A 13,502-nucleotide genomic window follows, 5' to 3' on the forward strand; every position below is an offset into this window, starting at 1 on the left:
GCCATTCGCCGTTGATCCGTCCGCTTAAGCTCAAGTCATGATCGTTTTTGTGAAGACGGGCGATTATGATGGTGTTGTCGTCGGGGCCACAGATTCTATTAGCCAACTTCTGCCCCACGAAATTGGCTTTTACTCGTTTCCCGCTTCCTCGACGGGAGAGGCGGGAGAGGCAGAATTGTGCGCCGTTCGTCTGCGCATAGCTGCACAATGTTGGCAGAAGTATGCCCGTTGTGGCTTTTTACAGTCACGTTTTAGGTGACCCTTTTCTCCACAATTCCAGCATCTTGGTGCTCCTGCTGCCGATGACTCCTTTAAAATTTCGGCTCGTCGACACTCGCAGTCGTGAACCCGTTCTTCAGCTACCTCTCGAACTTTTGCAGCGGTTTTGCACTCCTCTCTGCTGGCTAGGTAGCGTAGGCTGTACGAGAGCGCCTGTTGGACAGAATTTCTCTGTTCGGCCATCGTCACGGCATGTTTCAGCTCGGGGTCTCGTAAAGCATTGATGAAAGCGTCGACTCCTTGCACGGTGCGGCTTTCCGGACTCTCTGGGTAGCCAAGAAGTGCCAGCCTCTCGATATCCTGGGCAAGTTCCTGAAGTGTTTCACCAGGCTTCTGCACTCGTCCTCGTAGCTGAGATCGATAGACGGAGATTAGGTTGCTGTCACCGTATCGAGTCTCCAAGGCTGTAATAAGAGCACCATAATGCTTCTGTTTCTCTGCAGGAAGTGTTTGGAGGATAGCGGCAGATGGTCCTTTTAATGCCAATACCAACGCGGTCGCCCGCTCCTCATCGGTCCAACGGTTATGAATGGCGGCTGCTTCGAATTGCGTTTTGTATACGCCCCATGGAATTTGTTCGTCGAATATTGGGGCTTTCAGGCTCTTTACCGCTGCTCGTTCAATTGTCACGCTACCATTCTGCTGTATTCCCTCGAGCCGCTGGGTTAGTTCCTTGATTCTGTCATCAACTTCCTCCTTGAGCTGCAACGTTCGTTTGTCGACTTTCTCGATTTTATCATTTAGGCCTTCTTCCGTTTTCCGGATTTCCTCGCGGACTTCGCAGAACCTCGAATCGATTTTCGTCAGTTGATCGGTAATAACCGTCGTCTTTGTTGCCTGCTCCTCGAATCGTTGATTCATCGACACGGTTTGTTCTTCGAGGTGTTGATTTATTGATGCTGTTATTGATGTTGATTGCTCCTCGAATCGTTGATTCATCGTCGATGTCATAGCTGACAGCATTTCCATTATTTTGTCGGTTTTGGTTGGCGCCTGCTCGGGGGATTGCTCAGTTTCCGAGTCATCCGATAATTCTTTCGCTTCCGGGAATTCGTAGGTATCCGGGTCGAATCCTTCGTTCGTGAGGGCTTCTATTAATTCCGCTAAAAGGCTGGCTTTATTACCTCGCGTCGGCAATCCTCGTTTCGCGAGCTCAGCCTTTAGCTCACTCACCTTAAGCGAATAAATATCTCGCGGCATTTCCGACTATTTACACTGCTCTGTTTTTTTTCACACAGTTCAGAGTCACTCACAGTCACTTTTTGTTTTTAATCCCACTTCTGACACCAATGTTATAAGCGTTCCGGGTTCGTTTCTTTTGATTAAAAACACTATTTGATTTCGGTTATACTTATTTCGCACTCTCGGAACAATCACAAATCCTGCTTTTACACGGCCATCTGTTTCCTTCGCAGATTATATCGCTATTTAGAAATGGATACTTTACGAAATCGTGACGAAATCTGGTCTTGAATATTCGCCGGATTTTCTCGCAGTCTTTTTGAACCTGTCAAACTTGTCAGTGCCCACTCGATTCGTCAGTTCAGCGCGTTTACGACAATATTAACACTTTGAAGAGGTTGTCGCTATTCGTAGGTGGTTTTGGCTCAATTAGGAGGTAATACATATATGCATAACGCTAGGCACTTAAAGCAACAACAATAACATTCAAAGTGTATCGAAAACATCGACGTAAAAAGGACATTTTTCATAGTGTTCAAAGTGTAGAGTATCTTGCTAACGAGCAAGTATCTGTAGCAAACTTTACAACAAACAGTTCTGGAAGTACTTTCACTGAAACTATTCATCCAACAAGTATACTCAGACGTAAGTGTAGAGTCTAATTTATGTTCTGAAGCCTGTTAAAGCTGCACGCGTATCATAAATCGAATATTATAGCGTCTCTTTGAATGCCGTTACCAATTCAGTTTATATAACTAAGAATGCACTTGTGCATAAGCGTGCATGATTAGTCGCGCATTCAAATTATATTACAACCATTATTCACTCCGTCCAAACACCGAAACATACAGGGATATAATGTATGTATGGAAAGCGGATCTATTAGAGTATGAATGCAGTTCGCAAATCAAATTCACGAGATATTTCTTGGATATTCAAATCTGATGGTCAAGGTCCGCAACTAGGTGCATTTTTGTGTCTAAAAAGATTGCACCTATTTAATCTTTTTACATATTACATTTAATAGAACCCTTAGACGGATTTTCGATGTAACTGTGATTAGAATGTACTATGTGGTAAATTTCGGAATTTAATGAATATTTAACATTATTAAAAAAAACATAATAAAATTCTAATGCAGCAGAAATAAAATTGAGGTCATTAAAACATTAAAACAAGTCGGCAAACCGGAAACTGGACGCTTCAGGTACGAATGGTTTTGTGTATTTCTTAGTACGTAGCACGTAATATATGCATATATTAGGTGGAGAGTATCCACTTTTGGGTGATATTGACATTCCTAGTCTTTAATTTTCAAAGAAGCAGCAACTTTGACGTATTATAATTTTGTTAGTAATAGTGCGATTCCCACCAAACTTGGTAAAATCATGCTCTATATTATATCTCCATCACGTGGTGCTAGGATGAATTTAAGAGCGGGTTTCCAGCCAATTACAAAAAATTATAGTTATTAACTTTATTTGAACAGATATCGGTATGGAAGGTATCTCAGAGCCCAGGCACCATATAGTGCCAGCCTCCTGATTTGTTTCAGATTTTCACTTTCAGCCCCCCGCACTCGACCGACGACTTACGATCTGACTCAGTTCTTAACCGGACACTATGGATACAGGAGTTGCCTTTGTAGGTTCGGTCTAGATGAATCGCTTGATTGTCCTACGTGTGAAGATACAGCTGAAAATGCAGAACACGTTTACTTCGCTTGCCCCAGATGTAAAAGCTCAAGGAGAAACTTGAAAAAGAGCTAAATACCCGTTCAACGGTGGAAAATCTGATAAGGTACATGGTGCAATCAAATACAATATGGGACGCGATAGTTGCAATGGTGAAACCGATCCACCAGCAACTAAAAGCAGCAGAAGTACAGCGGAGACATAGAAGGGAAGCTACTGCAATTAATACCACGCAAAGCGGTAGCAGCTCGTTTAGAGTGAAGTGTGAAGAAAATATGGGAGGTTTTTAGTCGGTAGGAGTCCGACATGCGGGTCCTAGATTCCAGATGCGTATCCATGATGGATTTCCCCCAACCAAAAGAAAAGAAAAAATACAGACAGACAGTAAACCGATCTTAATACACAAAAGCTTAAAAATGATTCAGCGAAAAAATTGACGAAGAGAAACTCCAACTTCCAATTTGCGGGAAAACCTAACTTTATGTTGTGTATATGCATGCATTTCGGGCAAATTACTCTCTTCTTCAATGCATCCGCTAACCTAATGCAGGACGAGTGGACAAAAAGGATCCTTCTCAAGTTAAGAGAATCCATTGTCGATACTTTAAAAAAATTTAATAAATTAATATTCTAATAATATTAATACTTTAATAATATTTCAGCACACAGAAAATTCAAATAACGCCATTCAAAGGCAAAAACAGAAAACGAAGCAAAAAGTGAAGAAGACAAAGAAGAAAAAAATTAAAAAAAAGAAAATTAGAAAAGAAATGAAGGTAAATAATTAAGCAAAAAAAATAGAGAAAATAGAAAAGAAAATATCCACATTCCCTCAAAAGCCGCTTCCATTTAACACTCAATTTTTACGTCCCAACTAGTGTCTAAAGTCTTTACTATAAGTATAGCCCAGCCTTGGCGATTCCCCTTTCGAAGAGCTGCTTACTCACCTCTCTCAAAGTTAGAAATTCTTGTTTTTAGGTAAATGAGTTTTAATTTAATAATCTAACCAAAAGAAGTGGAAAGATGGAGAACTGTGCTCAGCAAAATCCGAAGCTCACGAGCCAGATGACAAGGATATAATATAGTAACATAATAGCCCGCCTTCAAAGAAGCTTAAAGGAGATAACCAAGCAGCTGACGGCAATCCAAGAAGAGCTCTAAAACAACGGAAACTAAATGAAAACCTGACTGAGCTCATCAAAGGTTCCAAAAATCACTAGACACTAAACAATAGAAGACCGCACATAACAAATGGATGAGACCAGAAAGGCTAAGTGTACAAACTGGAAGGTTGACCACCCGGCTAATTACGGAGGTTGTCTTCCAAACCCTATAAACTACAAAGGGACTTTTGCACAAACCGCGAAAACTTCAGCAAACCCAAAACCAACGAAAAAAAAATACACAAAAGATCCCAGAAAACCAAATAATCCGCCAAAGGCCTCAAACCCAGTGCAAACGGAGCAAATTTTTGCAAACATCCAAAATCAATTCCCATCTATAATGCAAATGATGATGACCATAAAGGGTTCAAAGCTTAATGCACATATTCCCGAAACAAAGCCCACAACAAACCAAAATAGTAGATTCTAATTTTACAATTCTAAACTAGAATGCTGATTCAATCAGAGGAAAGACCGCATTTTTTTTTTACCAAATATAGTCATGTGGGATATCAAATGAAAGGTCTCGTTTAGTACTTCCGAAACCGGACTTAGTTTTGTCATCTGTTGAAAAGGGAGCCGAGAGGGATCTTTTTTTCATGGAACTAAAAACTACCCAACCGAAAAATCTGAAAAAATCAGAAAGCTGCCACTATATTATACTATATTACTATACTATATATTTGTTCAAAAAAAGTTAATAATGGTATATTACTATAATTTTCAGTAATTGGCTGTAAAACCCCCCTTAAGTTCATCCCAGAATCACCAAATTTTGCAGTAATGTACGCTATAGGTCAAAGTAGTCGTTTCTGCGCAAATTCAAGATTTTGAATGTCAGTATCACACACATGTGCTAGATTCTAATGGGACAAATGTTCACTCATACAAGAAATACAGAAAATCTTTCATACCGGAAGCGTCCAGAACTTGTTACGCATGTTTTGGAATTTTTTTAATAGGAAAAATTAACAGGGATTCAACCAAAGTTAGGTATTATATTAGTCATATTCCAAGCAACTTTTGAGATTTTTTCGAAAAATTTAAGGTAAAAATAAAAAAGTTACGCGACTTTATTCCGATGAAGGATTCGGCGAAAAATAATCAAAACCAAAAATTTTGCAGCAGTTTCAATTTTCACCACTTTTTGTAACAAATAATGCAACAAAAGGCTCCCTTAAAAATATGATATTGTCCCAAATGTTGGTTCATATTCTTGATAATTTATATTTATTTATAAATACGCTATTTACATTGCGCTGCAAGATTACGTGAAAAGATAAAGTGACCTCATCCTGGGCGCTGTACGCGATAAACGCTCGGTTACACGCTAATAAAATCTAAAGCAACACGATTTTCGCTTTGAAATTTTTACAGGATATTCTGGGATAGCTAAGTTAAGAATTTATGCAATAAAAATAAATCGATTCTGAAAACTCCCTAATGTGCGGTTTATAAAGTTGAACTTTTTGATTGTCCTGTGTCATGTGTCCTGCTCCTAATGTGGTTTCCCCCTCAACCATCATCGCCATCTTCAATTTTTAATGAAAATTCTTCTCCCTCCAACAAGGGAGCATTTGCATGTAAACGCGGATATATCAATATTTAAACAAAATAATCTAATTTAAATAAAATACAATTTTACACGAACATGCATGATTGTCAACTATTTTACATAAACTTTATATAAAGATATCTGGCTCCTCGACTCTAGAGCAAGTTCTTGTTCAAGTGTGAATGTCGTTCACTAATCAATTTATTCTTGAACATTAGAATGTTGAGGTCAAGGCCCTGCAATGTATGCATTTTACCTCTATTTTGTCTTTTTGCTTAAATTTATTAGGACACAGAGGTAACTCCTCAATGCACCTGTCAATTAGCCGAATGAAAAGTGAAAGGATTCAGGCAAACACTTGATCACGTTCAGTGTAGATACGTAGAAAATTTCTTGTATGCATCTATGTATCATATCATGTACATTATACTATGATATATAATGCAACTGCATAATTTTGATTAAGCACTAAACGCGAGCATAATGTATATATTATGTTGCAATGTCAATATAACGATTATAAATTGACCACTCTACATTTTGTTTAAAAAGATTTAAATCTATCAAATACTAACTATAATTTATATACATATATTATTCTAAATTGAAAATTGTTAACTTAAGAGGTATGTATCATACATGAGAAATGGCGCGCCTTGGTACTCTTGAGATTCAACCCTCAAATCTCGATGATAGGCACTTTTTATAACAAGATTTCTAGGCAAACCCTGACCAATGTGCGAGGCTAGATAAAAGCAGCAGGATCACTCTCAAGACCATTTGACATCAACAACGGTCTACGACAAGGAGATGCCCTATCATGCGTCCCCTTTAACCTGGCCCTGGAAAAAGTGATCCGTGATGCCGAGGTAAATGCAAGAGGTGCGATCCTCTTCAAGTCCACCCAACTACTGGCCTATGCTGACGATATCGACATCATGGGAAGGACCACCCGAGACATACAAACTGCTTTCATCCTGGGCTGCACATCAATGAAGGCAAGACAAAGTATATGACGGCAACATCAGCACCAAAAACCAACCAACCGCACTGGTCTAATGGGAAGAATAAAGATAGAAGACTACAACTTTGAGACCGTTGAAAATTTCTCCTATCTGGGGTCGAAAATCACAACCGATAACAGCCACTATGATGAAATCCGCGCACGGTTGTTGGCAGCCAACAGAGCCGTTTTTCGTTGAGTGTAAGAGGGTTGTGTCCGGATAGCTCAGTGGTTAGAGCACTAGGCTGTCATACGGAAGGTCGCGGTTCAAATCTCACTGGTGGCAGTGGAATTTGCATCGTGATTTGACGTCGGATACCAGTCGACTCAGCTGTGAATGAGTACCTGAGTCAAATCAGGGTAATAATCTCGGGCGAGCGCAATGCTGACCACATTGCCTCCTAGTGTACCGTTACGGTCTTGAATGAAGTGCTCTAACACACTTAAAGGCCCTGATCCAATATGGATTGTTGCGCCAACGATTATTATTATTATTATTATTATGTAAGAGGGTTCCCACATATACGAAAGAAAGACGTAAATTTGTTTCGTCGAATATAACGATGTACGAGTATCGATCATCAATTGTAAAATGAGGAATTAGGATCAAAAAAAGCTCACTTCAAGGGGCTATTCTCAGTTGGGGGTTTAAGAATACCCCTATGTATTTTCTGCTTGTCGTAAAAGACAACAACACCGCTAACCATACCTCGGATAGGGATTGATTTGTGGCTATCGAAAAAGTTTGCAATGGGTTTCTGGATTATTGACAATGATATCGAGATCCTCCAGAATGCTCGCTTTCTCGAAATTGAGCGTGAATTCCGACGATATAAACTGGATATTCTGGACCTAAGTGGGGTCAGATGGAGAGTAGTCCTTTCCCTCTTGGGGTACTGTGCTCCTGTAGTCTGGAAAACCTCGTGGAAGCAAACCTAAATCTGCGGCCGGAATGTCACTGACGACTACCGGAAGGCACACTCTCAAGACCTGAAAGCCAATTCCTGGCAGAATCTTTGATTGTCAGATTCCAGCCCAAATGACGTAGCATTACAGTTGTGGGGTGAAACGCGCTAATGGAGATTTTCAACATAGCGAGCGCTGCGACTCCCCCAAGTTCAACATCGACCGTTTGTAGGATCCAGCCAACAAGACTAAATACAGGAAGAGCCAATCAAGTGGCAGTGGGGCACGGAATATGATTGCGTATTCGTGGGGTTGGGACAAGATAGCTAACTGGTCTGGTATGGATAAGATATCTAACTGGCCTGTGACCCATATGATTAATGCATTGCTATATCGCTGTGTCGATGGCGCTCAGATGGTTTTCTTGTGTGATAAGCTAGAAAAACCTGTGCAATGCCACATGCTCGTAGTCATGTGCTGGCAACGACGTGACCGCACAGCAATGTACTGCTGTACTGTGTGTGTAATCACATACGCGTCAATAACACCAAACCTTATGCACAATTTTTTTTGCACATTTACCGTAGACGGCCGAACATGCGCAATGATTTTCCTCTAGAATAAAATTTTGAACAATCCTTTGGGAGTTAATTTTCCAATGTTCAGTCTTCTTGGATCCAGTTGTCGCTCAACAGAGGGAGAACTATCTTGCTGATCGGACGGAAGGTATATTGAATAACTCGTCTAAGAATATTGATGAAGTTTGGGCGCCCTTAAAAAATGCGTTGTCGGCAGCGTCCCGAAGAGGCATCATAAAATCTGGCTGACTGCGGAATTTTGGAAGCAGATCGATGAACAGAAGGAATTGAAATCTCTACTGAGTACTGCGAGGGGTGGCGGGTGTGAACCGCTCGAACTCCGATATCGAGCGAAATTGCGAGAGGTTCAGCATAGTGTACGCCATGACAAGACAGAATTTGCTATTGTGCTGGTCAGGAAAGCAGAAGAAGCGGAAGAACGATTTCGGAAGTGTATATCGCATCATGAAACTGCTTGCATGTAGTAGCAAATCTTTCGATGAACCTGCAAAGATCGTTAACAGACGACTCCTCATCCATGATGACGAGCACCTAAAGAAATGGAAAGAACACTTCATCATGGTTCTTAACCGTATCACATCTGGTGGGGTTCCTCCTCTTATGGATGAAATGACTAGTCGTCGTTACATGCGGATACGGACTGCTCCTCCAATAAGAAGAGAACTGATTTCGCCCATAAATTGAACTCAGACAAAGTAAAGCCGCTGGATTTGACGGTTTCCCCGCAGAGTTATTCATTGCTGCATCTGCAGTTACCGCAGATCTGCTACTTCCTCTAGTACGGAAATCTTAGGAATGGGAGGCCTTTTGCAGAGATTGGAAGAATCATCAAGGTTCCAAAAGAAAACGCCCATTTGGAGTATGAAAATTGGAGAGTTATCTGCGTGGTAACTGGCATTGCAAAGGTAATAGATGAAATTATCCTGGAACGCATCAGGGAATATCTCGAAAGCTTGGTCGATAGACAGGCTGAGGCGCTCCGCTGAGGTCCAAAGCGAAATCTGCCGGGGAGTAATAAAAACTTTGTATTCGGCATTTAATAAATAAATTTAGTCTTTTTCTTTTTTTCTCCCATTACAAAACCGTGATTGTTAAATATTAGCTTCGTCCCAGGCTTCAACATTTTTGGTCAATGGATGGGGGAGGATGTTAAATTGTCTCTTTGACATTTTACCTTCCTTAGATGAAACTTCCACGGCAGCGAACAGAAAATAAGCGGCAGCTTTCACATACATCCTCTCCTTTCCCGCCTTCATGTCCGTAGTCCTTTGGGAGCGATCAGCTTCGTCGAGATCATCCCCGTTGATTTGATCACCTTCTGCAACACCAATCCCCGCGGAAAGCGTGAATATGGGCCCTAGAGTACAACCAAACCTTACCCTCCACAGGTGTGAAGGTTTTAGGCTTTTCGCTTTCATTACCGCTGACCGAAGAGTCTGTTGCGTCCAGTATGGGTTTCACCACGGTAACTAGTTTTTCTCTTGAGGAAGGGGAGGGTTCTGGCAGGCGGGCTCTTCCGCTGACGGGTCGCCCTCTATTTCCGTCATCTCAATTACATCGAAACTTAATTAAATGTTACTTCAATCACTGCACATATTAGACAGACTGAATGTAGTTTCTTCATTTCCGAAGGAAAAACGTTCGAAATGAAGAAATTATTGCTCCGAATCTCAAAATTTAACCTCTTGTCAAAAGTGGTCTGAATTTCTAGATTGTATTTGTATTCCCTTGTCTAACTTAAGCCAGCCAAAAATCCATTTATCTTGGTCATGCATAGTACATGCAATATCTTCGAGAGAAGGGTTCTGGGAAGAATAATAGTGGGTAATGGACAGGACGACCAATGACAATAAGATACAACCACGATTATCGTATTATTGCATCAAATATTTTACGAGCCTGAAATTCCCAAATTAAAACTACGGAAGTTGCAATGGGCTGGCCACGTTCAACGCATGGACGACACTCAGATACCAAAAAGGGTATTCAAAAGGAGAGGACAGACGGACTAAGACCGGTGGAACCGGTGGAGAAAGGACATCCTGAAGTCCAAGGCGCAAAGTGGACAGTAGAGCCTCAATGACGATGCCAACGACCGCAATGAAATTCACCTGCCAAGAATTGAACGACTTAAAGATCTCAGATCAATGTTATTAATCAATGGTGAACTGCGTTATGAAGTTGCTTCACACATTGGTGCAGCTTGGATAAATTGTGGTTTCACAACAGGCGTTCTTTATGATCGGTCTATCCACGAATGGCTCAAATCTACAATTGACGGTAGTGTCTTTCGCCTTATCGGCATGTAGTCCTGGCAATGAACAACGGCTTGCCGTGATGGAGACCAAAATGTTATTTTGGGCTAGTGGTGTAACGCGTCACGACCACTCTGAAATGAACAATCCGCAAGCGATATTGGGTCACACCAAACATAGGGAAATTGTCACAGAAGTGTCTTTAACAGTATGGACATGCATTTCGCGCTGATGAGAACTCACTTACCAAGATTGGTCTGAACATTGAAGTTGACAAGAAACGGCCAAAAGGCCGACCGCAAAAACCTTGGAATGACACACTAGAACCACCCAGATCAGGCCTTTAACTGAGCAAAATGGCGTCGCTACTCAAGACGAGTCGACCAGGATAAAAGGGACGAAAGCTTGTAGTGAAAGCGAAAGAGAAGAAGCGAAAGAAAACATAGTCAGCCAAAGGGGACGTAATTGCTTTCCCGCCGCTGATGTGAATTTCCTCAGTTTCTCGCTGGAACAATCTTGTAGTGAGTGAGGTTTAGCTCACGTTCTGGTCTATTTTGTTAAGCCGTCGCTAATTCCTTGTTCGTTGTCTAATTTTAGATCCGGTGCGGACCCACGAATCGGTATAGATACGTTAATTTTGTACGTATGACACGTGAGGGATCAAAGCGCTCAAAGGACCCCCCACATTCGCGAGCCTGGCTAGCACAGAAGCGTGCAGACGAACCTTCACGGTCAATTTCACCAACTTTTTAGATTTCTGGGATAGCTCTTCCCTCTAGGTCGTCTTCGGCCACTCAGGATGATGGTTTGATCATGCTATTTCTTGTAGTTTTCATTACAGACTGAAGAAGAAGAAGGATATGGCAGTACAACTATGAAAGAGGCGAGCCATTGTCCCTCTTTCATTCAGAAGGTAGTGCAATTTCCCTTGGTACTATTATTTTCAACGTTAATTTTATTGTTGACGGGATACATAGTAGTAAAGGCTTCTGGCCAAACTGAAGAGGTTGGAATTCCTATGTGCAGACTGCACAACTATCCATCCTATTTCCGTTATATCAATTGCTTCGAAATACAAATAAATGCTATTTAAATTACTTCAATATTGGAGATACTGAATTTAGTTGCTTTACTTCCGGACAAAAAATGGCAAAGTGAAGAAATTGTTGCTCCGAATCTGTTGTCAAAAGTGGTCAGAATTTTTAGATTTCATTTATATTCCCTGGTCGAACTTATCTACATCAGCCAAAGATCCATTTATCTTGGTCATGCATAGTACATACTTTGCTAATTATGAGTGTTATGACTATCGCCATTTGACCTCGTTAAATTCAAATAAAAAGTGTAAATAGAAGTTGTTAGTAGACCGTTAAAGAGACATAAATAATTAGACATATACCAAGTGATATCAAGCGACAAACATTATCAGATTAAATATATAAACATCAAAAGATAGAGCTCAGATGATGAAGTGTGGCTAAGAAAATTCAGTGAGTCTGAAGATTATGGGAGGATTTTTCATTCAGCGATTATACCCATGAGCACAGATGTGTGTACATATTACAGACTTCGTTGCAGAGATAACATGTGTTGGAGAATTCTTTGAAAGTTGGAATCTTCAGTTTCTGCTGGGGTTATTAATATCAGCCTGGGAGCTAGCCTTATAAATTACGCATCTATTACCATATGGCGTGAATCTATCTAAATCTTGAAAGCGAATTATTATCTCCAAGTGACTTATGCCATTTTCAAATGTTTCTTTCATTTTATGCACCCAGACATGTTATCAAAGGCAGTTATCAGTTAATTAGCAATGATACATACAAATATCTTTGGGGCATTCTCTTTTCAAATGCGTAAATATGTACACGGAGAGCTTGTATCTCGGTTACTATTGTTTGGTAGATTTTTTGATTGACGTGTTTTAATGATAACGTTTATCGTCCAATAAAGCGAGACCAGTTAAATCTCAGAGATGAGATGATCATGTTCATATAACCGACTAGAAAAACAACCCGGAAAGTAACCGTTTTTTTCCAATATTCTGTTTTAATTAGAATATATAATTAGCAAGAATGAAAATCGATAGAATCGCCAGAACAGAGTGACATGAAACACTACGTTCAAGTGGAAGGCTAACCACTTCAAATGTTGCATGTGCTTGTGTAACAAATCACTCCTGACCAAATCAGCTTCCAAACATCTCTTCAACCAAATATCGAACAATTCGCGAACTTCCGAAGAAATTATTCTAATAATGGAATCTGAATGAAAATAACTCACCATGTCGAAACCGACGTCATAGTGGGTCCCACGGGTATATAGGATGGGAATAGCCTGGCGACGCGGAATCTTTTTGGCGGACATTTTTTCAATAATTCAAATATGCAAAATAACCACTTTCGATAGATACTAGTATCTCTCCGGCCGGGATAAACGGAATTCTTCCAATTTTATGATAAACAAGTTCACTATGTTCTGGTCAGTTTCACTTTCCGTTGTTAGCTACGACTTTATTCTCGTGTAAACTGGAAAATCGATTGGCAAACGTCCGTAACGATATTAAATACGCTTCTAACCGTTTGAGGCTCGAAATTAGACTGCGACTTGACGGGTAAGAACAACGTCGTAAGTAAACGAGTAATTGCTTGGCGTGGAGCTTTATCAATGGGGTTCTAGCCCGTCTAGTAGTCTAGTATGAGTGTAAGTGAGTGCAAAGTGCAATATGAGCGTGGAGGAGCACTCAAGAAATACAGGGACCGACGGGGGAATCACCGACTGTTAGAAGGAATAGTACCATCCATAATCAGGTCTTTCAACTGGGCGGGGTGGGAACTAATCAGGTGGGATGTCCACTAAATATGAA

At 40.7% G+C, this 13,502-nt stretch overlaps 1 protein-coding gene across 1 annotated transcript in view; it reads right to left on the reverse strand.

Annotated features, from left to right (window-relative positions):
- LOC119657119 overlaps positions 1 to 13,285 on the reverse strand; it is a 56,179-nt gene extending 42,894 nt beyond the window's left edge. Inside the window, exon 1 of the mRNA XM_038063879.1 lies at positions 12,920 to 13,285. Within this exon, the coding sequence (XP_037919807.1) occupies positions 12,920 to 13,003 (84 nt within the window). The 5' untranslated portion in view covers positions 13,004 to 13,285. The remainder of the gene's footprint in view (positions 1 to 12,919) is intronic.
- Positions 13,286 to 13,502: the final 217 nt, after the last annotated feature.

Source organism: Hermetia illucens, chromosome 5, assembly GCF_905115235.1.
Source record: "Hermetia illucens chromosome 5, iHerIll2.2.curated.20191125, whole genome shotgun sequence".
Taxonomy (NCBI): Eukaryota; Metazoa; Arthropoda; class Insecta; order Diptera; family Stratiomyidae; genus Hermetia; species Hermetia illucens.